This window comes from Aotus nancymaae, unplaced genomic scaffold (assembly GCF_030222135.1).
Source record: "Aotus nancymaae isolate 86718 unplaced genomic scaffold, 86718_ANA_hifiasm-v0.15.2.pri h1tg000046l, whole genome shotgun sequence".
Classification (NCBI taxonomy): domain Eukaryota; kingdom Metazoa; phylum Chordata; class Mammalia; order Primates; family Aotidae; genus Aotus; species Aotus nancymaae.
This window is the reverse complement of record NW_026988460.1, coordinates 5746257-5770316: the sequence shown is the minus strand read 5'-3', so window position 1 is coordinate 5770316 and position 24060 is coordinate 5746257. Positions and strand designations below refer to the sequence as shown.

The following is a 24060-nucleotide window of genomic DNA, read 5'->3' as shown; positions in this document are numbered from 1 at the left end:
TCCTGGGCTCAAGCGATCCTCCCACCTTGATTCTTCAGGTAGCTGGGATTATAGTTGCCCATCACCACTCCCAGCTAATTTTAAAAAATATTTTGTAGAGATGGGGGTCTTCCTGTTTTGTCCTGGCTGGTCTAGAACTCCTGGGCTCAAACGATCCTCCTCTCTGGGCCTTCCAAAGTGTTGGGATTACCGGTATGAGCCACTGCACCCAGTCCTATTTCATTCTTCATCTCAGTTAAATTCGGCATAAGCTTCAGCTCTAATCTCAGATTCCAGTACTTTAAGGAAAGCTTCAGGTTTCCTCATATGCTCTCCCTTGTACCCGTTATGCTGCACACAACATCTGGGATATAGTAAGTCTTAGTTAATACCTGTTGAATGAATAAATTGTGGTTTACTACCCACCTAAAAGAAAGTATTAGCTTACACATTTACTCACATTCAGAGTCTCTGTATAATTCTGGTATAAAGAATACTGAACTAGAAAAAAATACAAAGGAAATTATGCATTATTATTTATAATAGCAATTACTAATATCATTCAAAGTTCATTATGCTCATTAAGGAGTCCAAGCCATGAATGATTCATTTCCTGTAGAATATAGCACTGCTCACCTGATACCTTGTTGTCTTCCAAAACCAGTGACAAGAGTTGCACTGTCTGTCTCCTTGAAGGAAGACTGTCATGTGGCTTGTTTTGGTCACTAAAAAGTGAGCAAAAGTGATAGGCATCAATTCCAGGAAGAGAAAGCTGGTGTACAGCCCTCTGGCTGCACCCAACTATGTTAGTTTCCTGTGGCTGCCATAATAAATTACCACAACTGGGTGGCTTAAAACAATAGAAATTGATTCTCTCATGGTTCTGGAGGCTAGAAGTCCAAAATCAACGAGTCGACGAGGCAGTGGTCCCTGTGAAGAATCTGGGGAAGAATCCTTCCTTGCTCTTTCAGATCCTGATGGCTGCTGGCAATCCTTGGTGTTTCTTGCCTTGTAGAAGCATCAATCCAATCTCTGCCCCTACCTTCACTTGGCGTTCTGTGTGTTGTGGGGTAGTCTCTTCTGTGTCTCTGTATCCAACTGTCCCTCTCTTTTCCCTTATGAAGATACCAGTCACTGAATTCAGAACCCACCCTAATAAAGCATGACCTTATCTTAAGTTGATTACATCTGCAAAGACCCTATTTTCAAATAAGGTCACATTTACAGGTACCAGGACTTAGGCCTTGAAAACAGCTTTCTAGGGGACACACGATATAGGTCACTACACTGGCAATCATGAAGCACACGTTGAAATGGAGCCTTATTAGTCAGCCCGAGTCCCAGACTGACTGCCAGGAGATAGATCTGTGTCTCCAAGCTCACCTCATTCCAGTCGCATGGCCCCCAAGTAGAGGGGTAGGCTGAATCACCTGCACCAGGTAAAGCTTCCATCTCTCTTGCTTTTTGGTGACTACCTTTAATGGATTCATATGAATGACATGAGTCTGTACTGTATATCATCTTCTTGTAACTATCTCTGGACTGTCCTTCCTGGGATATGTTCCTGTTGCTGGTCACTACTTACTGAATGCCTGCCATATGCCTATTATGCTATGAGCCAAGAGGAATGCATACAAAATTAGAAACAAGGATCCTAATTACAAAAAGTATACAATCTAATATAGTGGGCCAGACAGAAAAGATCTATATCAGCATTGGCTGAAATTGTCAGGGGAGACCAAATAATAAGGCTTAATTAGAGGTAACCCTGACAGAGCTCCCAGTCTGTTCTAGACACTGCGATAAGCATTTTGCAGGTATTATTAAATTCCACAGGGGTTGTAGCCCATGAGGTTGGTATTTTATAACCATTTTGTAGGAGAGGAAACAGAGGCTTCAAAAGCTTATGTAACTTGCCCAGTGGTCACACAGGATTCCAATCCAGGACAGCCTGTCTCACAAACATGGGGTTCTATAGACCCTCCTAGATTGCGTTTTCATTTAAGCTGAGCCTTGATAGTCTGCTGGAATATGGTAGGCTACACTTTACACACAAGGCTCATTTCACCTGATACAGTTATGCCTGGGCGGAATTGATCATGTGGCAACATCAACAGGTCACAACAGAACAGAATCAATAAACTACTCTTCCATTTCTATTCATCGTTGCTAAATTGCACCTCCTACCTTTTTTAATGGACTAATCCAAACTCATTTTTCTCATTTTTCCCTTTGTAACAATTGAAGCCAGACTTCAATGTTCAACTTGGCCTCAGATACAAAGATGACATATCAAGAGCCTTCATTTCTTCTCTAAAACATTAAAACAATTAAAATTTCCAAAAGAAACAACATGAAACTAAACCAACCCTATTTTTAAGTGTTTCCAAACTTGTTTCTTTTTTTTTCAGCCTTGTTTCAAAACAGCTTTATGAGGACTGTTTCCCAAACAGCTGCGTAAGAAGCCAGCCACTTGAAATCTGATTTTTCCTATGTAGACATATCATATTTTCTATGCTTGAAGAAGCAGGGAATACCCAAGCTGGCATTCAATAGTAGCGAATATGAAATAGACCATTAAAAAAAAAAGTCATAGGAATGTTAAAATCCATGTTGACTGGTTTTTACATTTAGCCGGCAGCGTTCCCAAGCTAGCGTTGGCATGGATACTGGAAAAGGAAACTTTCCACAAGTCTGTCACTTGCTACTGTTTCTACTTATTCCACTCTGAGTCCAATTTTAACATTTTTTTTTTAAGTTGAAAAAAGGGTTTGTCTCCTTTTGTGTTTTCTGTTTCAGGGTGTTTCTTAAACATGGGAACATGTGTGAAAAAGGTTTTCAAAAAGCAGCCAAAGATTGGGGTTTCCACATATTCAGATGTTTAACATTCAGATAATTGCTTGCCTTCGCCCCCCCCCCCCCCACATTTCGTCTGAATGCTTTGGCATGGGGGAGCCCCACAGTCTGAAAGTAACTGTTTCAACTCTCCTTACTGCATTTAATAAAGAGGCTGAAAGATGCATCTGCTTTTCGACAGTTTGTGGTTCTTACGAGACCAGGAAAGCCAGAGGTTCTGATTATTCAGGAAGAAAATTGGGTTTCCCAAAACGGGCAAGCAAGTTTGGTGTAGTCACATCTAGGTATTGTTGATATAATTTTTGTTGAGGGAAACAGGCTAGAATTCTTGGAGCCAGCCCGGGGTCAGAGATGGAGGGCAAATCTGTCATTTGTCCTTTCCTGGTGTGCCTGGAACCCACTAAACTCATTTCATGTTTACATGAATGAACGAATCACAGTAACGCCCTATTACATGTGTAAGACCAAAGGGTGATCTTCCTGGGCTGCAAAGTTAAAGTAGAAAGAGAGAGCTGCGTACCTAGGGCTTAAGGGGCCTCAGGCTGGCACTCGAAAGCAGGCGTTTTCACTTCCCTTTGGCATCACCCTGAACGACTGGGCCTGGAGCTGGCGCGGGGCTGGAGAGGGGAGGAAATACATGTGAGGAAAGTCAGAGGAGAGGGTCGGGAACAGATGTAGGCATAAAGAGAAGGCATCTGACATGAAAGAAACAAACAGGACTCCCGCAGCTGGAAGGACAAATCCTTCCACTTTGTCGAGGGTGTGGGATTGGGACGATTTTGCTCTCCCTTTGTTCTTTCCCCCTGCCTTCCACGTTTCCAGGGCATTTGATTGATGTCTGTCTTCTCTATTAAGTTATTCCACCATGAGGACACAGCCGGTGGCAGTACCTGGCACGCAGCGGGCGCCAGGTATAGACCTGCTGAGCAAACGAACGGATTCAGGGGCTGCTGCCACCCCCTCACCCACCCCCTGCCTGCTATGTGTCCACAGAGCCCAGCACGTAGTAGGCGCTCCGTAAACATCTGTAGAGCAAATGATGTGCAAGTTTTCGGCGCTGAGCACGTGGAGCTTTGGAAACCAGGACAGCAAATGAGTGTCTCGGAGACCACAAAAGCGATTCCGGCGCGTGCGAAAGGCGGCGGCGAGGCGACGGCGGAGGGAACTGCGCGGAGCGGGGCGCCCCGCGGGGAGAGCTGCCTGCGTGGCGCCCGGGGCGGGGGCGCGGGGGGGCCGCGCACAGCACGTGCTCGTCTGGGAGCCGGCCGGGCCAGGGCGGGCGCGCGTGTGCGCGTGGGGCGTGGGGTGTGTGCCGCGCCGTACCCCCCGCGTGTGCTGCCGGGCGGGCGCCGGCGTGAGTCACGGCGGCGCTCGCCTTTATAACAGCCTGGAGGCTCGCGGGAGCCGCCGCGCCTGCCCGTCCGCCGCTCCGCGCTCCACCCAGCGCGCCCCGGCCCCCGCGCCCCTAACTGCCTCCGGCGGCCGTCCAGTCCCGAGGGCACCATGAGGAGCCCACGCTGCGCCCCACTCCTGCTCCTGTTGCTGCTGCCACCGCTGCTGCTCACCCCCCGCGCTGGGGACGCCGCCGTGATCACCGGGGTAAGCGGCCCGGGCGCACCTGTCCGCCCCTGATGCGCGCCTGGGAGTTTGGGACAGAGCCCTGAAGGGCAGGCTAGAGGTAAAGGGAGGGTCGTCCTGGGCGGGGACACCTGCCTTAGTTGACCTTTGGCACACTTGGGACAGTGCCCATATCCAAAAGCAGCAGACGGCTGGGGACACTGGGCTCGTCCTGGAAGAAAAGTGACAAGGGTGTCGCCCACCACCTTTATCATCATTTTCTGCCCCTTACTTCTTCCTTATCACCCACAGCCTCACTCCTCGCGTTTTCCTTCTGTTAAACTGAAAGAAGTTTCTCTCCGAGTCTTCTCAAGTACTTTTGGAGGCGCTCCAGCCTCAAACCTGAAAATTTGACGGCCCCTTCCTTAAATGCAAAGGAGCAAGACGAATCCCCAAGTACTCGGAGTCTTAATCCTACATTCAAAGTTTGCTCCCCTTTGCGTCCTCCTCAGAAACCCTTTGAAATCGCTTGGTCTAGGGCCATGTGAGCACTTTGAAAAGCAATTGTGAGCGCTTCCTTCTGGGTTCCAGGACTTTTTCCCACCAGTGTCTTGAGGTCTCCTTATAAAAATTTTAAATTTCTAATTCCTGGCAAAGCGCCTCCAGTGCTCTGGTATAACGGTGGAGTACGTTGCTGTGTAGATGTTTAAACTTAGCGAAGACGTCTTCATCTTTTTTGTAAGTAGGAACTAGTTCAGTTCTCTCCCACTCCTAACAGTTTTGTGTGTTTCTGAAGAATGGGTTTGCAGTACAGTACTGAAATGTCTAGTTTACGTTACCAAGACAAAATTGCTATCATGTCCTGCTTTACTGCTGCCTGCAGGCACGCAGGCAGCTTTACTGTTTTTTATGTGAGGAATTATTTCACACCTTCATTACATTACTTCAAATATTTAAGTGCACATAGTAGGATTTAAATAAAACGTCTGTGTTTGAAATCTTCATACATAGATAATAAAATAACATTTAACTTCAACGGAAATGTCATTGTCTTGAGAAAATAAAGCTCTATTTTCTATTAGTTATTAGGTTTATAGCATTTTGCAAATCCTTATGATATGACAGCATTTGTATATATCCAACAGATATTTAACTGTAAGCTCTGTGGTATTTATTAGAAAAGAGATTCTTTTTAAAAAAATTACTTGCATAGCTTTGCCAGTCCATGTGGTTGAAAAAAAGTTTTTACAGGTCTTTCTAATACATGAGAATGGAAACATGATTGGATTTTTTTTCTCCCTCTTCCCCTGCTGGCTCATTTAAAGTTTCTCCTAATCCTCTGAGCCCAAGATCCCCTTGCAATATAAGTATCTTTTTGTTCCATTCACAGGACAACAGTATCTGAATAGATTTGCAATGGGTTAAGGATGAAGGGCATTAGGAAACAGCTGTCTAATTAAAAATATATAAACCTATGCAACTCTTTGTAAATTTTCCAAGAACTGAAGCTTTTGTTACAGTATAAAATTTTATCACATTGGCTGTCTATCCGTTAGAGAGGCTTAGACTGGACTTACTATATAGTTTTGTGTGCTGTTTTTGTTGTTGTTATTTTAACTCAGTGTTACAAAAAGAGAATTTTTTAACTGTCTCTAAAGCAATAGGGCAATAAAATGTAGTTATGTCTTCATGACAGGAACCATCTGGATTCAAATGAAAAACTCAGTAACTTATCAAGCTATATTGTGTATAGCCTGCTAAACATCCAGGTGATTGAATTTTTAAAGTTTTTGACTGGATTTTTGATTGTCTCATAAAAAAAAAAGCTCATGGGGCCTCAAAATCTGGGGTATTGAGCATTTGTTGAAATAAAATACTGGCTAAAACTTCTGCCTTACATCTACAGTTTTTTGGGTAATGTATGTAGGTATTTTGAAATTGATTTATATGGCCATATAGATTTGTTAAAACTATATTGTAAAAGGTCATTGACTAGACGTCTTATTTATGGAATGTAATGGCTACATATGCATGTTTTCTGGCATGCAGATAAAAATTGGAAAATGGAAACATTAATATATTGTCCTATAAAATCCAAATGCCTCAAGGTGAAATTTTTAGCTTTTATCCAGATACTTGTTTTAAATAGACAGAGAAATTCTAATGAGGGAAGTAAATGAACTTTAAAGGAAAGTAGTTGGTTACTTTTAATGAGAAATAAAGTCAAGAATGTGCCCAGATTTTTATGTCCTGAGAAGTTCTGACTGTCCTCAAAACTGAGAACTTTGAAAGACAGTTTTAGTTGTTTCCACTTTACATTTAAATTTGTTCCTGAATTATAGCGGTTTTAGTTTCTTACGTATATAGTACAGGATGTTTTTATCTTATCACTAGCAAAACAGATTACTGCCCATGGTTGAAACAAAAGCATTCTATTTTTTGTTGGTTCTAGGAAATAATAACAGTTCTTTGGATCCATTTTCATGCAAATAAATTTGGACTACATAATTTATTTCTATTTAGTAGAGTATGGAAATTCCTGCATAGTTGATTCTTTGTATTTACAACTTTCTACATTGAAAGCAGGTGCCTTGAGTAATTACTGTTGACAATTGCACCTGTCGCTTGCATTTCTTAATCTGATGGATCTTCCAGGCTCCTTCAGCTGATTTTGTAATGTATATGTATGTTTATCCGAAGCCAGTCATTTGCTCTTTGCAGCTTATTCACCTGAAGGAAGAGTAATATAACGCAAGCATCTTGGTCTGTCCATTCTCAACCTATGAGATTTCTTTAAAGAGAAAATGGTGAAAAAGCAAGTTAGTGGTGTGAGAAACAACAAGTCTCATGAACCAAAATGCAAATATTTGCAAGGGAAAATGAGCACTTCTAAAATTTACATCAGTGCCTTTATGGGTCTGGAGTGTGTCTTGCCAGATTTAGAGACTATTTAAATCTCTTTTTAGAATTGGGCCCAATGTATTCTGCAGTTAATAGTCATAAAATCTTGTGATTCAATTTATGTAGTTCCTAATGGCCATGTGTAGTGTAAGACTAATATGGTCTTGTTCTTCAAGTTCAAAGCCAATTCAGCCATAAAATGCTGGAAAAGGAGAGCTGATTTCATTTTTTTAATCCTGTTTATTTAAGATTTTCATAATCCAGAGGCTAGAATTTAATCTAATTTCAAAAAATGAGACATATCTATTCTGATCAGATTTTATCGTAGATATACACAAGCAAATGAAGGTTATCATTTTTTTAAAAATATATCTGATTATTAAAGACGAAGTGTTTGGATATTTAAAGCGCATTTTCACTGCTAATTTTAGATTTCCTTAGCCTGAGTCTTTCCCGTTATCTATATTTATCTGTTTGTTTATTACATTTCAGGCTTGTGACAAGGACTCCCAGTGTGGTGGAGGCATGTGCTGTGCTGTCAGTATCTGGGTTAAGAGCATAAGGATTTGCACACCTATGGGCAAACTGGGAGACAGCTGCCATCCACTGACTCGTAAAGTTAGTATATATATTTGTATTCATGGTGGTTCTGTTGTGATAACTCCAAGCAAGGTCTGTTTGACATGAAGGACCAAGTAATGTACTTGACAAACAAAATGAATATTGGACATTAGTGAGGATAACAGTGGAAAATACCCCTCTCCTCTCCCCTTTCATCTCAAAGAATTGTATCCTCTACCTTTCTTATTCCAGTGATAATTTTCATGTTATTGCTCTCATGGTGTTAGAAGCATATTACCAATATATTTTCCAATACATGAATTTGCTTAAAAGTTATTTAGAACAAAAACATATATTATACCCTAGTATGCACCTTTGCAGAAATAAAAGTACAGAAGTTATTGAAAAGATTGCTTTTAATATTAGATTTACTAATAAGGCAGAAGTAAATAAGCTCTGCGTTTTGGGTTTTTTAAGAAAATTGATTATACTATTACTCTTGTATATTAGTTTAAACATTCTGTATTTTGACTCTACCTACGAGGTACAGTGTTCACAGTTTTAGAGATTGATTGATATTCAGTTTTCCAATTTGCTGTGTTATCTGGAAGCTCAATATCATAGTGACCTAAACAACACTTTTGGAAAGTTTTTAACAGTAGTGGCATGATCATAGGATGGCAGGATTGGACAGGGCTTGAGAGGTTGTGTCCCCAAGGGTTGCAGACCCACCTGTCTGCAGGGTCAGGAAGGTTTACATTATATGAGGAAGCGGGTGGTTGGGAGGCAGAAGGTGTGTGGAGCTGGAGAGTTCTTGGCCTTCTGATTGAAGACTTTTGAAACACAGTGTGGTCTCAACAGAGCCCCCCAGGAATGCCAGCTTGCATTGCCTTCTTCTGGTCACACCTCCGCATTTTTCCCATCAGTAAAGTGCCCCTAGAGGCACTGCAACAAGTCCTAGGCCAGGTGGCCTGCGGGAGGCAGAGCTCAGTCTCTCTAGAGTGTTCGTTCTTTCTACACATTGTATACTTTCTTTTAAAAACAAGTAGAATGTTTTCAAAGCAAAGCAAATTTCATTTTTTGTCTTATTTTTTCACATGCCATTTAGGGTTTAAAAATATAATAGAGCCAAATATCTTTCCTATACTCCACAGTCCCAGAGAACAGTTAATGTTTTCACCTCCTCAGGGTGCACAGAATGAAATAAATAGTGGCCCCTTGGCCCAGGTTTAGCTGTGCAAGCTGTAACGTGGATTCCAGTTGTTTGGGCGTATCTAAAGACTGAATTTGCTTTTGCCTTTCCTGTGGTTGCCTTGTGAAATGCTTCCTGTTACATTTAAACCATCCCTCCCGTGGTTTTACCATGCAAGACTGCACTGTCATTTAAAAACATGACATACATTGTTTATTCTTGGACAGAAGAGGTTTAAACTGTTAGTTGTGTGTCTCGATGCCAAACTTCCCAAGAAGAGGGGCCACTGGCCCAGCTGCCTTTAGCATTGATCTCGTCATATTCAATACCCTTGTTGAATTATGAGTTGTCTTTGGTACACTTAAGTCATTGTCTCTGAAACATTTACTCTTTACTTTCTCCTTTAAGAATTACGTTGTTTTTGGCTGAGCATAGTGGCTCACACTGTAATCCCAGCAATTTGGGAGTCTGAGGCAGGCTCTAATACAAATACAAAAATTAGCCGGACGTGGTGACGGGCACCTGTAATCCCAGCTATTCGGGAGGCTGAGGCAAGAGAATTGCTTGAACCCTGGAGGCAGAGGTTGCAGTGAGCTAAAATTGTGCCACTGCACTCCAGCCTGGGTTACAAGAGTGAAACTTCATCTCAAAAAAAAAAGAAAGTTGACTAATATATTTTTCTTTTCTGAAGGAAAACAAATTCAAATAAAAACCTGGGACTTTTTTTTAATTAATATTTTTAAAATTTTTAGTGTTTTCTTTTTAGAACCAACCTACGATAAAACCATGTAAACATAATTATAATTTCAGAATATGAAGTTATTAAAATTTTAATAATTTTAAAATAAAATTTTTTTTTAAATACTGATAAAATATAACAAATATAACTAAAAATTTAGCAAAAGATGGGGAAGAAAGCATACTATGCTAATTTTCTCATCTTTCTATCACAGTGTTGAGAGCCACTGTCTATGTTGGGATAGCATCATAGCTCTGGTTACAGATTCAATTCAACAAAAAGACTCAGAAGACAGAAATATGCTTTAGTGTAATACAGGTTTTCTCAACCTTGATGTTACATATGCTTTGCCCAGTTTCTCCCAATGGTGACATCTTGCAGAACTATAGTACAATATTACAAGCATGATATTGACACTGATACAGTTAAGGCACAGAACATTTCCATTACGATAAGGGTCCTCATGTTGCCCTTTTATAAGTGCTAATTTCTCTTTAAAAGTGCTACAAAAGAGTAAGAATCATGCTTTCTCAAAGTGATAGATGTTCTGCCTCGGTAACTTCTAGAATTTGCTGTTTGGAATTCTAGGCTATTGGAAACTTAGGATTGAGTGTTGCTTGATTCTAAAGTAAACCATGGACTTGGACTAAGTGATTCCAGTGTGCATCTTCTGTAAGCACTTTCTCATGCATTTATGATTATGAAACACCTGTTAGCTTTGTCACATGGTGTCCATAGATATAGAAGTGAGTGGGCCAGTCAAGAAATTAATAAGCATCTACTAAGTGTATAATATCAGAAATTATGATTTTTGGCTAGGCACAGCAGCTCACGCCTGTAATCCCAACACTGGGAGGCAAAGGTGGGCAGATCACCAGGAGTTCAAGACCAGCCTGGGCAACATGGTAAAACCCTGTCTCAACTGAAAATACAAAAATTAGCCAGGCATCGTGGCATGTACCTGTACTCCCAGCTACTAGGGAAGCTGAGGTGAGAGAATCACTTGAACCTGGGAGGCAGAGGCTGCAGTGAGCCAAGACCATGCCACTGCACTCCAGCCTGGGTGACAGAGCAAGACTGTCTCAAAAGAAAAGAGAAGAGAGAAAAGAAAAAAAAAAGAAATCATGGTTTTTGTCATTAGAAGCTCACAGATCTGAGTGAACTGAGTTTGAATGAGATAAAAGCACCTAGGTATTATGGGCCGTGCAGTTCAGTGTAATCATGATGTTAGGGTCAGTCGAGGCAGATCCAGATTGATGTTCATACAGTCTTGATGGCCTTGATTTAAAGAAAGAGTATAAAGATATTTTTGAAAGTTCTACAGAAGCGGATGAACTTGTGAACACACTACCAGGGTCCCTCCTAGGTTCTGGACTAGGAACCTATGCATGAAATGGGCTTCGGCCTCTTGGGCTTCGTGGTGAGTGCATCTCTGAGTTTGGTGGTGTGAGTTATGTTGGGCCTGCTCAGAGCTGAGCAGGGCAGGGTGAGGGGAGCCTCGGGATTTGAGGTGGTCATCCCACTGCTGCCCTTCGAGGAATTCCGAGACTCTGTGGGACATTTTGGGACATATGATTGGCACACAGCAAATATTTGCTGAGTGTTTTCTGTGTACCAAGCTAAGAGCTATATGCTCACAAGTAAAATGGATATGGTCCCCTCTTTAGAGAGTCTAGAGTCTAGACTTGGAGGTGTTTGAGAAGAGAGCAAAATCTGGAAGAAAGCGGGATCATGTTTGACTGTGAGCACTTTCCCCTTCTAGCTGAGTAACCTCAGTCCAGGGCCTCTGCTTCACCTCAGAAGGAAGCCACTTATCTCTGTCTCAGACAAAGAAAAGATCTGGTGCTGAGGTTTGGGACAGCATCCATACATGATGCCTTCTGAGTGCTGACTTGAGGCACACAATCCATGTGATTTTTCTTTTCTACTGGGCCACTGCCCACTCCATGTGACAGACCAGAGAGTGATCATAAGGTCATGATGCAGAAAGCACAAGGCTGTGAGCAGCACGAGGGCACTGACCAGTAAGCAGCTGAAACAGTTTTACTGGTGGTCTGTCTTGTATCATTAAGAGGGAAGCTCCATGGTGATGCGCAGCCTCGCCTGTCTTGTTCATTGCTGTATGCTCAGCACTGAAGATAGGGCCTGGTATGTAGGCGGCACTCAGTATCTGTTGAATGACTGAATGAAAGAAACATACTTGGTGGTCTCCGTTTATAGGAGTTTGACATGCTCATTATAGGTGTATTTCACTTACACGCTTCGGGCTCCTTTTACTTGGATGTTGCTCTCTGTGTCTATTTTTCTCAACCTCAGCACTATTGATGTCTTGGGCCAGATAATTCTTTGTCATAGGGATTGTCCTGTGCGTTGTAAAATGTTGAGCAGCATCCCTGGCCTCAACTCACTAGATGCCTATAGCACCCTGCTTCCTGCCCTTAGTTGTGACAAACAAAAAACATTTGCAGACATTGCTAAATGTCCCCTCAGAACACAGTCATCCCTATTTGAGAATCACTGGCTCATGTAGCAACTTTAGGCTTGGCAAAAAGGAAACTTAAGGTCTCAGGGTCAGAATAGGTTATAAAGATCATTGATTATCACTTCTCATGCTATCCACTTATAAATGTCTGAGCCAGTCCAGCTGTACTCACCTCCTCTGATATGTTCTTGGTGGCGGCAAAAGAGCTGGCCCTCAGAGTTCCCTTTGACTCACACAGTGACAGAACCATTCTGAGCACAAGTCTATGTTAATCCAGTGGTCAACATGCCTGCATGTAGATGCTGTCATTAGAACCTGGGAAGTAATGACATAGCAAAAGGGCAGAGGAACTGGGATGTCTTGGCTAGATCTTGCTCTGCCAGTTCACTACATAACGCACCCTGCCCTCCCATTGCCTCTTTTTCTTCCCTTTGTATTTATCGATCTCAATAATCTCCCTGGCCCTTCCAGAACAATTTTGAAAATGGAAGGCAGGAAAGAAGAAAGAGGAAGAGAAGAAAAAGGAAAAAGGAGGTAAGAAGAATGTGAGTGTGGTACCACCGAAAGACATGCCCAGAAGAATTAGCCTTTACATTGTTGAACTACCATAGAGTTGGGTGTGTCCTATCAGTTCAGCCCCAAAATAAGGTTAGAATGGTTCTGTCACTGTCTGTAGCCAGCTTTGGTCATCTGTATCGATATCTACATAATACCTACAAAGAAATCTATCTGGAAGGCATCTAAAAGATGCATTTCAGATTTTCTCATAAGGACAGATCATTGATGTGGGATGGCCTCTTTTGGTGGAACAGAATAAGAAATACACTAGAATGATGTTGAGTAAAGCATCTGAGTTTGGGAGCAAGAAGAACACATCCTCTGCCATGTTTAAGCTATGGAAATATCTCTGAGACATGAGTCTGTAGTCACTCATCTCTCTCACTTTAACCCGAATCAGAGTCGCTTGCCATCCAGTTTCACAGATGCTCCAGGCCTAGGGTTAAACTTTCTCCATATTACCTGTAACACAGGCAGATTCTCAGGAATGTGCTATGCCTTAGGGGAGGGAAAATAACATTTGCTGTCTTTATTCTAGAAAGCATATGTATTTGGAGTGTACGCTATTTGCCACTTGCACAGAGAACCACCACGCTTGCTGTTGGTTGACCCTCCTCAACCCAGCTTGGCTGGTGACATGGGCTGGGCTCTTAGAGTGACTCTCCAGTGAAGCGGACCTTTCATTGCTGCCTGGTTTGTTCCATTTATGCAGACTGAGCTTGCCTCCTTCCTGATTTTCCTCTGTTCTTTTAAAGTCTTTTTCTGAGCATTTTGACTCCTGGCATCAGTGTGCAAATGTATGAATTTAAATATTACTCAGTGATGGTGAGTTTATATTTGTTCATTGCATAGACATAGTCATGCCCATGATTCCAGGTTCAAGCTTAAGGAGCTCCAATGGTAGGATACTATAAAAAGAAATAAATGATAAAAAGTAAAAGGCAGTACAGCTTGAGGACTAAAAGCTTGGTTTCTCAGGTCCGCTGCTAGCCAAGCTTCAAGTTTTAGATAAGTGACCTTGGGCAGTATACTAGTCTCTGCCTCATCCTCTCATCTGTAAAATGGGCATAATTAAAGTGCTTGCCGTCTTTACAAGGTGATTGTCAGAATGGGAAAGGATAGCATATAAAAAGTACTGAGCAGGACGGGTGTGGTAACTCATGCCTGTAATCCCAGCAGTTGGAGAGGCCGAGGCAGGCCAATCACTTGAGGTTGGGAGTTTGAGACCCATCTGGCCAACATGGTGAAACTCCATGTCTACTAAAACTACAAAAATTATCTGGGTGTGGTGGTGCACACCTGTAATCCCAGCTACACGGGAACCTGAGGCAGGAGAATCGCTTGAACATGGGAGGCGGAGGTTGCGGTGAGCCAAGATTGCACCATTGCACTCCAACCTGGGTGACAGAGCAGGCATTTTTGAGACTCTACCTCAAAAATACATAAGAGGTAATAAGTAAGTAAAAAGTACTGAGTATATTGCCTAATGAAAGCTAACACTCAGTAAACACTAGTTATTGTTATTTAAAGAGCTATCTCAAGAATGGTTGGGTTTGTTTTTGAAACATTTCCAGCTCTGACTCCATTTTCTTTTTTATTTAGGTTCCATTTTTGGGGCGGAGGATGCATCACACTTGCCCATGTCTGCCAGGCTTGGCCTGTTTACGGACTTCATTTAACCGATTTATTTGTTTAGCCCGAAAGTAATCACTCTAGAGTAGAAACCAAATGTGAATAGTCACATCTTATCTGTAAAGTCTTATTTGTGATTGTGCCAAACAAAGAATGTGCCAGAAAGAAATGCTCTTGCTTCCTCAACTTTCCAAGTAACATTTTTATCTTTTATTTTTGAATGATTTCTTTTAATCCAAAGGGAATTTTAATTTTGGATAGAAATATAAAGTGTAAGGCATTATGGAACTGGTTCTCATTTCCCTGTTTGTGTTTTGGTTGGCTTTGACTTTTTTTTTTTAATGTCAAAAATGTACTTATTTTCACAAAAATGAGGAAAATAAGAATTTGATATTTTGTTAAAGAAACTTTGTTTTCTCAGCACTCCAAGCGCCATTTGTGCCCCACCACACATATACACATACAACCCTTGGTCTCTTGCCTCTTCCACTGCAAAGAATTTCAAGGTCCTTACTTTATTTTTCTCCATTTCTCTTCCCTCCTCTTGCATTTTAAAGTGGAGGGTTTATCTCCTTGAGTTTGATGGCAGAAACACTGATGGGAATCCAGCTTTTTGCCTGCTATTTAAATAGTGAAAAGAGTGTATATTTGAACTTGACACTCCAAACTCCTCTCATGCAGCAGACGCTGGGAGTGCTGCCGGAACCTTCCTAAACCTGTCACTCCAAGAGGACTTCACCTCGGTTGCTGGGCTAGTGTGTAGACAGAAGGAATGGAAAGCCAAATTAATTTAGTCCAGATTTCTAGATTTGGGTTTTTCTAAAAATAAAAGATTACATTAACTTCTTTTTCTTTTTATAAATTTTTTTTTTTTTTAGTCTCCTACTTAGAGATATTCTAGAAAATGTCACTTGAAGAGGAAGTATTTATTTTAATCTGGCATAACACTAATTACCATTTTTAAATTGGTATTAAGTTGTAATTTAAACCTTGTTTGTAACTGAAAGGTCGATTGTAATGGATTGCCGTTTGTACCTGTATCAATATTGCTGTGTAAAAATTCTGTATCAGAATAATGACAGTACTGTATATCATTTGATTTATTTTAATATTATATCCTTATTTTTGTCACGATTGTTGTCAGTTTTTATTATCAGCAGATTTCTAAATAGGCTACGTTTCAACATGGATAAAGACCCCAAAGTTGGTAAAATAGCCCCAAAGATGATGTGCATTTTCATGTTACATACAGCAGAGTTCTGTATGTAATCTGTTAAATAATAAAATCTGTTGCATGGATTTTAAATAATGCGTAAATCAGCGAGATCTTGGAGGATGAAGGAAAATGTTGCCATGCAAAACTGATTGTAATCAGGAATGGACTCATGGGACGGAAGTGTATTGACTTGGCAGATAGTGATGGGAGTGTGTCCCAGGTGGTTAGGCAGGGTGCTAGGTGCTACCACACAGTGATGCCAACGTAGGCTGGCCTTGAAAACCCACCAAGTATTGTAAATGGTTTCAATGTCGCAAATAAACAACTTAAGAAATGTGTTTAACTGACTAAACTTGCCCATGCCAACCCACTAACCATTTCCAAACACAGAAACTGTCCATTTTGTAGTCATTGACTCAACTTGGGCTTACGATTGCACATTGTAATTTTACCCCTTGGGCTAGTGTGTCCCATAAGTGTATGGGAGTTTGCTGTGTTAATTACCAAGCTTGCTCAGAAAAATATTATTTTTGGTTGTTTAGTTCGTGTTCAAGAAACATTCCTCTGCGAGTTTGCTGGAGAAAATTCAACTTCAACAAGTGGAATTATGAGTAAAGAAACAGGCACTTTGGCGATTTTGTTGTCTGTTTTCATATAATGTCCATGACTTTAAAGGCTATGTTGACGAAGTGCAGTGGCTCACACCTGTAATCCCAGCACTTTGGGAGGCCAAGGCGGGAGGATCATTTGAGCTCAGGAGTTTGAGACCAGCCTGGGCAACATGGAGAAACCTCATTTCTAAAAGAAAAGAAAAATTAGCTGGGCACAGTGGCATGCACCGTTAGTCCCAGCTACCCAGGAGGCTGAGGTAGGAGGATCACCAAAGACTAGGAGGTCAAGGCTGCAGTGAGCTGTGATATTGTATTACTGCACTCCAGCCTGGGTGACAGAGCAAGACCCTGTATCAAAAAAAAGAAAAAAGCTATGATATTTTTTCCAGTTCCTAGGATCATCTCACACACATGCTGGGACTTCATATACCAGAATTTCCACAAGGTAAGGCAAGATGAAAATTTACGTCAAAAAAACTAAGTCCGTGGTCTACTTTGAAAATACCATGAATGAATTCCCTTCATTCTAAGGTAGAAAGAAATCTTACGCCAGAAGATAATGTCCAAACTCTACTGAACCTTCGGATTTCTTTGCAAAGATTGACTTTCATGAAAACTATCATTTCTGACTGTTTTGCCTTTTATCAAAAGCAACATTTTTTTAAACCATAAAAAAGTTTATGCCAAAATGATTTCCTATAAACCCTCCTAGCTCACTGAGGACCTTCATTCTTCTCAGTATTTCAATGTAGTTCTTCTGTTAGAGCCTTTTACAAAGTCAGTCCAGTGATAGATCAAACACATAACCCAATTTTCCTCTTCATTGGTTTCAATATTAGAAATCTCATCCCACCCTTTTCTAGCTTCGTTTTTAGAAGGTTAAAGCTGGGGGCCATTTTAATTTTAAAAACTGGACATTTTTGGTATTCTCTAAGGGTCCCTGTGAAATTCACTGGCAGCCTTTTATGGTGTTTCCATCTTCATGTTTCCATGTCGTTCTGATAACATCCTCAAAATTAATATTTCATCCTCTGATGTCTTCCCCAAAGTTGTTAATTCTTAGTACTCCCTTTTGTGTTAAAGAGAACTGTTTCTTCCAGCATTTTCACAAATTTTAATTGACAAAAACTGTATTTATGGTATACAACATGATGTTCTGAAATATGGATACGTTGTAGAATGCTAAATTGAGCTAATTAATGTATGGACTACCTCACACATCATTTTTTATGATGAGAACAGTTAACATCTCTCTTAGTGATTTTCAAGTATACAGTATTAACTATAGTCACTGTGTTGTATGATGGATCTTCATTCCAGGATTTTTAAATTTTTTATTTCAAAGATGATGGTTTTTAACAACATGATCTTTAAATAAACTTTATTATCGCATATATATATATATATATATACACACACACACACACACATATATATATATGCATATATTTTTAGGGCACTTTCAGAGTACACATTTCCCAAAATTAGAGGTGCAATTGTGATTCTGTTCTTCTTCAAGCACGGTTCCCATTTTTTCCATCACCCACCACTCTCAAAAATTCTGATTTCATTTTTATACGATGAGGCCTAAGTGTTGGGATTTTTTTAAGGTCCCTGATTTAATTATAAGGTGCATCCATAGTTGAGAGCCACTGAGAATCAATAGAGGACTGTACTCCTATAGAAATGTTACTGGTACCCAGTGACACTATTTGATGAGATACCTTTCTAGGTGAATTAGAAATGAGAATAGTAGCTGAGAGTCTTTGATTTTCTTGCTTTGATTTTCAAGGAAGAAATTTTTATAGTCACTCTTAAAGTTTAAGATGAAGGGCTTAAATTTCATCATAGACAAATTTTATAGTCACCCTCAAAAGTTCCTGTGGTCCTCAGCATTAGTTCCCTTTCATTCTAGAGGGAAACACACAAAGGGGTCCCGCTGGAGAATTCCCAGCAGCAGTTACCTAGCCAATTTGAAGAATTCATGTGAAATTCCCTAGAATTAGATTAGGGAAGCAGACCCCAGTCCAACCTGGCTGGCCTCACAGCTCCCTGGGTTTCATGAGCTCTCATATCCTCTAGTGTACCCTCCTGGGTGACCCAGCTTCTGAACTCCCCAACAGGCACTCCCCTCTCCCAGGCCCTTCCCCATACGTCTCAGGATCTCATTCTGTTTTACTGGGTCCATAAATCATCTAAGTGCTTTACAAAGCCCAATATTGTACCGCACTGAATAAATCAGACCGGTAAGCATTTCAATAAAATACATATTTGTCACAAAAGATTAAAAGCAAAAAAGTAGAAAATTGTGGTATAGGCACCGTGATTGCTGGCAACAAAATGCAAAGGCTAATGCATATTACGTGCATACTGAGTATGCATTCTTATGCCCCGGTAGGGATTCCCTCATCATAAAGCCTGGAACACCGACTCATGCAGTTGTGCCAGCTGGGTAAAACAATGGACTTCTCCATGAAGTGACAAACATGGTGAATAGTTCCAGGCACTCTCATGTTACTCCAGACCCGTTTCTCAATCTCAACACTAGTGCACTAATGACTTTCTGGGCCACAATTTTTTTTTTTTTTTTTGAGACAGTCTTGCTCTGTCACCCGGGCTGGAGGGAAGTGGCATGATCTCTGCTCACTACAACCTCTGCCTCCCAAGTTCAAGCAGTTCTCTTGCCTCAGCCTCCTGAGTAGCTGGGATTACAGAAGTACACAACCATGCCTGGCTAATTTTTGTGTTTTAGTAGAGATAGTGTTTCACCATATTGGCCATGGCTGGTCTTGAACTCCTGGCCTCAAGGGATCTGCCCACCTCAGCCTCTCAAAGTGCTGGAATTACAGGTGTCAGCCGCTGCTCCTGGCCCTGGGCCACATAATTTATTGTTGTGGAGGACTCTGCTGTGCATTGCACGATGTTTAGCAGCATCCCTGGCTACTAGTTCCCAGTAACACCCCCAAGGTTTTGACAACCGAAAATGTCTCTAGACATTTCCAAGTGTCCTCTGCAGGTTGCAGGTGGGGATAAATTATGCCCCTTTGAAAACTGCTGCTTTAGTGTAAAGCTATTTTGTGTCTTCTTGGCTTCATTTAATAATAATATGTTTTTATTTCAGTATAGAAAGTTGAAAAGATGGTATTTAAAAAGTTAAACCTCCAAATGTGACATTGCAAAATCGAATCCTAAAAAAACAAACAAAATATTTTTGTTTTCAAAATAGTGGAATGGGGCCGGGGATACTGGTGGCTCATACCTGTAATCTCAGCACTTTGGGAGACTGATCACTTGAGGCCAGGAGTTCAAGAACAGCTTGGCCAACGTGATAAAATAGGTAGCTGGCGCATGCCTGTAATCCCAGCTACTCAAAAGGCTTAGGCACAAGAATTGCTTGAACTCAGAGGTGGAGGTTGCCTTGAGCCAAGATCAAGACACTGCACTCCAGCTTGGGTGACAGAGCAAGACTCTGTCTCAAAAAAAAAAAAAGAAAAAATAGTAGTGGAATGGCAAATATTGGATATAGTTTACATATTCAATAAAAAAAGTTATCTGTCAGCTCTATAGTTTGTTGTGTTTCAAGGAAGAAATTTTTATAGTCACTCTTAAAAATAAAGTTTAAGATGAAGGGCTCAGATAAATTCCATCATAGACAAATTAGATGAATGGTACTGCATCTTTTTCTTTTCTTTTCTTTTCTTTCTTTTTTTTTTTTTTTTTAGGAAATGGGTCTCACTGTCACCCAGGTTGGTCTTGAACTCCTGAAGCTCAAGTGATCCTCCTACCTTGGCATCCCAAAGTGCTGGGATTACAGGTGTGAACCACCACACCCAGCCAACTTCACGTCTTTAGAGTACACTTCTAACACATTTCCACATTGTTTAAATTTTAGTAATCTTGATTAAAATGTGATATAACTTATGAAAAATGTTTTTTTTTTACAAATGTAAAAGCTTTACAAGCAAAATTGGGGAAAATTGTGCTTTATTAAGTTAAACAGTTGACTAACTGCTGATAAGTTCTCAAACAGAGTTTCCCTCCAAACAAGATTGAGGCTGGCAGGAGTGCATTTGGTTCATTCTTAAAAACAAGCAATTCAACAAAAACTTTGTATTATTAAAAATTTTAAACATAAAGGAAAGGAAGTGTAAAGAAGTCTCGTATGTCCATCATCCAGTGTCTCATCAGCATTTATCATGTAGATGCCAAGCTTCTTCTACCTCTACCTCCCCACCTACCTCCATCCCTTTTTGTTGAAGCAAATCTATTTTGTTCTTTCTTGACAAGGTCCACTGGTCACTATTTCATTTGGAAAAGACAGCGTGGCTCTAAGGTAATTTCACTGTTCAACCTATACTCCTAAATATTTGCTCTTGAGATATATTTTTGAAATCCAAAGTAGGAGTTTGAAATGGAGGAGCAAAACATTTCAGGCTCAAAATGTGTATGTGGGTGAACGTTTGCTCCTATATAGAAATTTAAAAGAAAATATTTTGTGGCTCAAAATGTAAGAGACTTAGAGAAAAGTATGTGTCTAGTTGTGGTGCTGTGATTGGTTTATAGGAGTGAAATGGTGTCTGAAATTATTAGTCCTTTGGACAGCAAATGTGAGTATTCTATATTAATTTTTTTGAATGTGGTTAGAAGAGAAAAAATTTCTACATGGAAAATATTAATAAGATTGGTAGACTCTTAATTGTCTTCCACAGTTCATTCATTCTCACATTTATTCTTCACTTCTCATGTTCTCTCTCTCTGTTTTAACAGGGTACATGACCATCCATCTAGACATCTAGAGACTGGAGACTACATTTACCAGCTGCCCAGGTGTGGCCATGTGACATAAATTCTTAGGGATGAAATGTGAACAGAAGTGATCTGCCTCTCTTACTTAAAAGAAAATTCCACTTCCTCTCTAATGAGGAGATGCAATAATGAATCTGTCTGCTTTGCAGAGAGTGAAGGCAATTGGGAAAAATGGTAGAGCTTACCCACCAATGTGGGTCCATGTATAACCTCCAGAACCAGTCACCCCATATCAGGGAGGAACCATCATGCCACTGTGTGGCTTTGTTGAAGCACTCCCACCTCTACCCTAACCAATAAGTGAAATCATTCTCTTCAAAAGTGCATCATGGTGTTGTAATTTATACTTCATTTCATTGTGTTTTAAACATTGTTTTTGTGTTCTTGTTCAGTGGTTGCCATGCAGAGAGTGGGATCAGTCACCACACCCACCCACCCAAAACTGCTTTGGATGTTGGGACTGATGACAAGAGGATGTGACAACACTTATTACTCACATAATGGAATGTTCTGGTGAGAGCAAGCACAGGTTGTCCCAGGTGGCAATGACAAGGCACTGAGGTTGATTTTCAGTTTTATTGTGACCAAGAAGCATAGCCAGGCTGAGAGTTCTTACCAGGGTTGGCTAGCTCAGGTGTAGAGCAAAGATAAAATGAGAGAAAGAGAAAGAGAATGATGGGGTTTGAGAGCTGTCAGTGTCAAATGTCAAAACTGAGTTTTACTCTTAACTATAGTCCTGATATCTTAATGAGAACCTGCTAATCAGATAAAGAAAGAATTTTCAAATGGTTAAACTTATTTAAAAATTTTGGTCACGAGAGCTCCATATTCCAAACCCTAAGAAAATATGTAAATCCATCTTCTTGCAGCCAGTATTTTAAACTCTGAAAGCTGTCACCTGCCCATGGATTAAGACATTTTAGAGACAAGGAAAGTCACTGAGGCCCATTACAACTGTGAATTTTCTTATGTTGTTGAAATGAATTTTAATCTGGCCGAAAGATACCAGAAAAAAAAAAGACCAAACTTTAAATGACAAACAAGAGGGAACAAAGCTGCTTTTCAAACTAGCAAAAGCAAAGTAATATACAATTAACAGAAAACTAATCATGTCTTTATGTAATTGTGTTTCTTTCAATAGAAGCAAGTCATTAAATGTATATCCAAAAGTATTAAATTCTAATATATTTATAAAACTTATGAAGTAACTTACAAATTAAAAAAAAATCCTTTGTGAGACCATATGTCACTATACTCATAAAGGATTAGAACAATTATGCAAATTAAGTTCTAGAAATAGCTCTGGGTATCCCATAATTCCTCAAGACAGATATGCAAATTAAACTGATTGTGACTGTGGGTTAAAAGAATTACACACTGTACATTTACACTCCTTTTGTCACTTTGCAGAATGAGTTCCTGTGACAGGCTTTTTCCTATCTCTTCTCTGTGTTTCTCTTCTATGTAGCACTTTGCCATGCACATTGGTCAATATTCTGGAAATATATGAGGAATTTATAAGGAATAAAAGGGAAAAATAAATCTGTTAAATGAAAAGAAAAAGTTTCATCTCATGCATTTTAAGCTTAATGATTCCTATAGAATTTTTTAATAGGACATATGTTACATGGCATTGAAATGTAAATACTTTTTCAAAGCCTTTCAAAATCACAGCACATCTATATCTTCAAGAAAATGAAACCATTTACTGTTCCCTCCAGGTTCAAACCAAAAAACAATGTATGTGGCCTGGCGCAGTGGTTCATGCCTGTAATCCCAGCACTTTGGGAGGCTGAGGCAGGTGGATCACGAGGTCGAGAGATCAAGACCATCCTGGCCTACATGGTGAAACCCCATCTCTATTAAAAATACAAAAATTAGCTGGGCATGGTGGCATACACCTGTAGTCCTAGCTACTCGGGAGGCTAAGGCAGGAGAATTGCTTGAACCTGGGAGGTGGAGGTTGCAGTGAGCTGAGATCACACCATTGCACTCTAGCCTGGGCAGCAGAGTGACATTCCATCTCAAAAAAAAAAAAAAAAGAAAGAAAAAAGAATATATGCTTCTCGGATATCATTTTCTGGCAGAAAATAAGATTTCCATCCCAGAAAGCTATGCAGATTGGCATAGTTCAGATAATATACATTTATCAGGGAAATGTTTAAATGTACACTTTTCCAACAGTTTACATGCTTTCCACCTAGATTGGGCTGGCCACTTAAAACTTAATTTATAAACGACTAAATTATTTCTCCTAGAAGCCAAGTAGTGATAGCTTTAATTTATCTGTCTCCTAAATGTAACTGAGAAATACAAATATTGCATTTATGCCTTGACGTTGCAGCTTAAAATGTTTTTGCATGATTTCTCTGTGTAATTTAAAAGGATTTCAAAACTTCAGGCTTTCAGATATAAAGTTCGAACTGTTTATTTATCTTAAATGCTTCAACTAGAATACAGAGTTGGTAGGGTACCTACTGAGCCTTTTCCCTGCCCTCTTTTTTCCTAAATGAAAGCACGAAATACCCTTCTCTGTGGTGTATACCTGCCATTTCCCCTTCCCCTCCTTTCAGAGGGCGTTGAAGTGGTGCTTTTCAGGGCTACCTGTTTGATTTCTATTCAGTTCTGACATTTCTGGTCAATGGCGTATTTGCTGGCTTTCTTCACAGCATGGTTTTATGTAAAAAACTTCCTCCACTAAAATGACTACATTCCTTACCAGCACTTGACTATTTGGATAGAATTGGAAGAAAAACCTTTGAAGAGGGAATTATGTGGTTTTATTTTGCTTAGAGAAATGTATTTTGGAAAATGGATTCCAGAGTGCAGAGAGTGCAGGAGTCAGAAAGAAATGTAAGAACCCAGGAGGAGAGAGAGATGGAACCTGGATAATTTCTGTTTCAGTCTTCAGGGTTTCTTTTTCCCTCCTTTCCAGACAATCGATGATGATGCCTGATCTCTTCAGTATTC

The 24060-nt window shown here is 40.3% G+C and overlaps 1 protein-coding gene across 3 annotated transcripts; it reads left to right on the top strand.

Moving 5' to 3' along the window:
• Window positions 1-4241: 4241 nt before the first annotated feature.
• PROK2 (prokineticin 2) lies at window positions 4242-20529 on the top strand. 3 transcript variants are annotated; one of them, XM_021666771.2, is made up of 4 exons: window positions 4242-4434; window positions 7786-7911; window positions 12739-12801; window positions 14428-20529. In XM_021666771.2, the coding sequence occupies exons 1-4, from the start codon at window positions 4339-4341 to the stop codon at window positions 14530-14532; spliced, it is 390 nt and encodes a 129-aa protein (XP_021522446.1). In that variant the 5' UTR covers window positions 4242-4338; the 3' UTR covers window positions 14533-20529. The 3 variants fall into 3 exon arrangements, with proteins under 3 accessions (XP_021522446.1, XP_021522447.1, XP_064217981.1); XM_064361911.1 differs by lacking the exon at window positions 4242-4434 and adding an exon at window positions 4625-5130; XM_021666772.2 differs by lacking the exon at window positions 12739-12801.
• The last annotated feature ends 3531 nt before the right edge of the window (window positions 20530-24060 follow it).

Coding starts and splice junctions, on each gene's coding strand:
- PROK2 (XM_021666771.2), top strand. CDS start 4,339: ATGAGGAGCCCACGCTGCGCCCCACTCCTGCTCCTGTTGCTGCTGCCA. Junction 7,912..12,738: donor GCCATCCACTGACTCGTAAA/GTTAGTATATAT, acceptor TGGCCCTTCCAG/AACAATTTTGAAAATGGAAG. Junction 12,802..14,427: donor GAAGAAAAAGGAAAAAGGAG/GTAAGAAGAATG, acceptor TTTTTTATTTAG/GTTCCATTTTTGGGGCGGAG.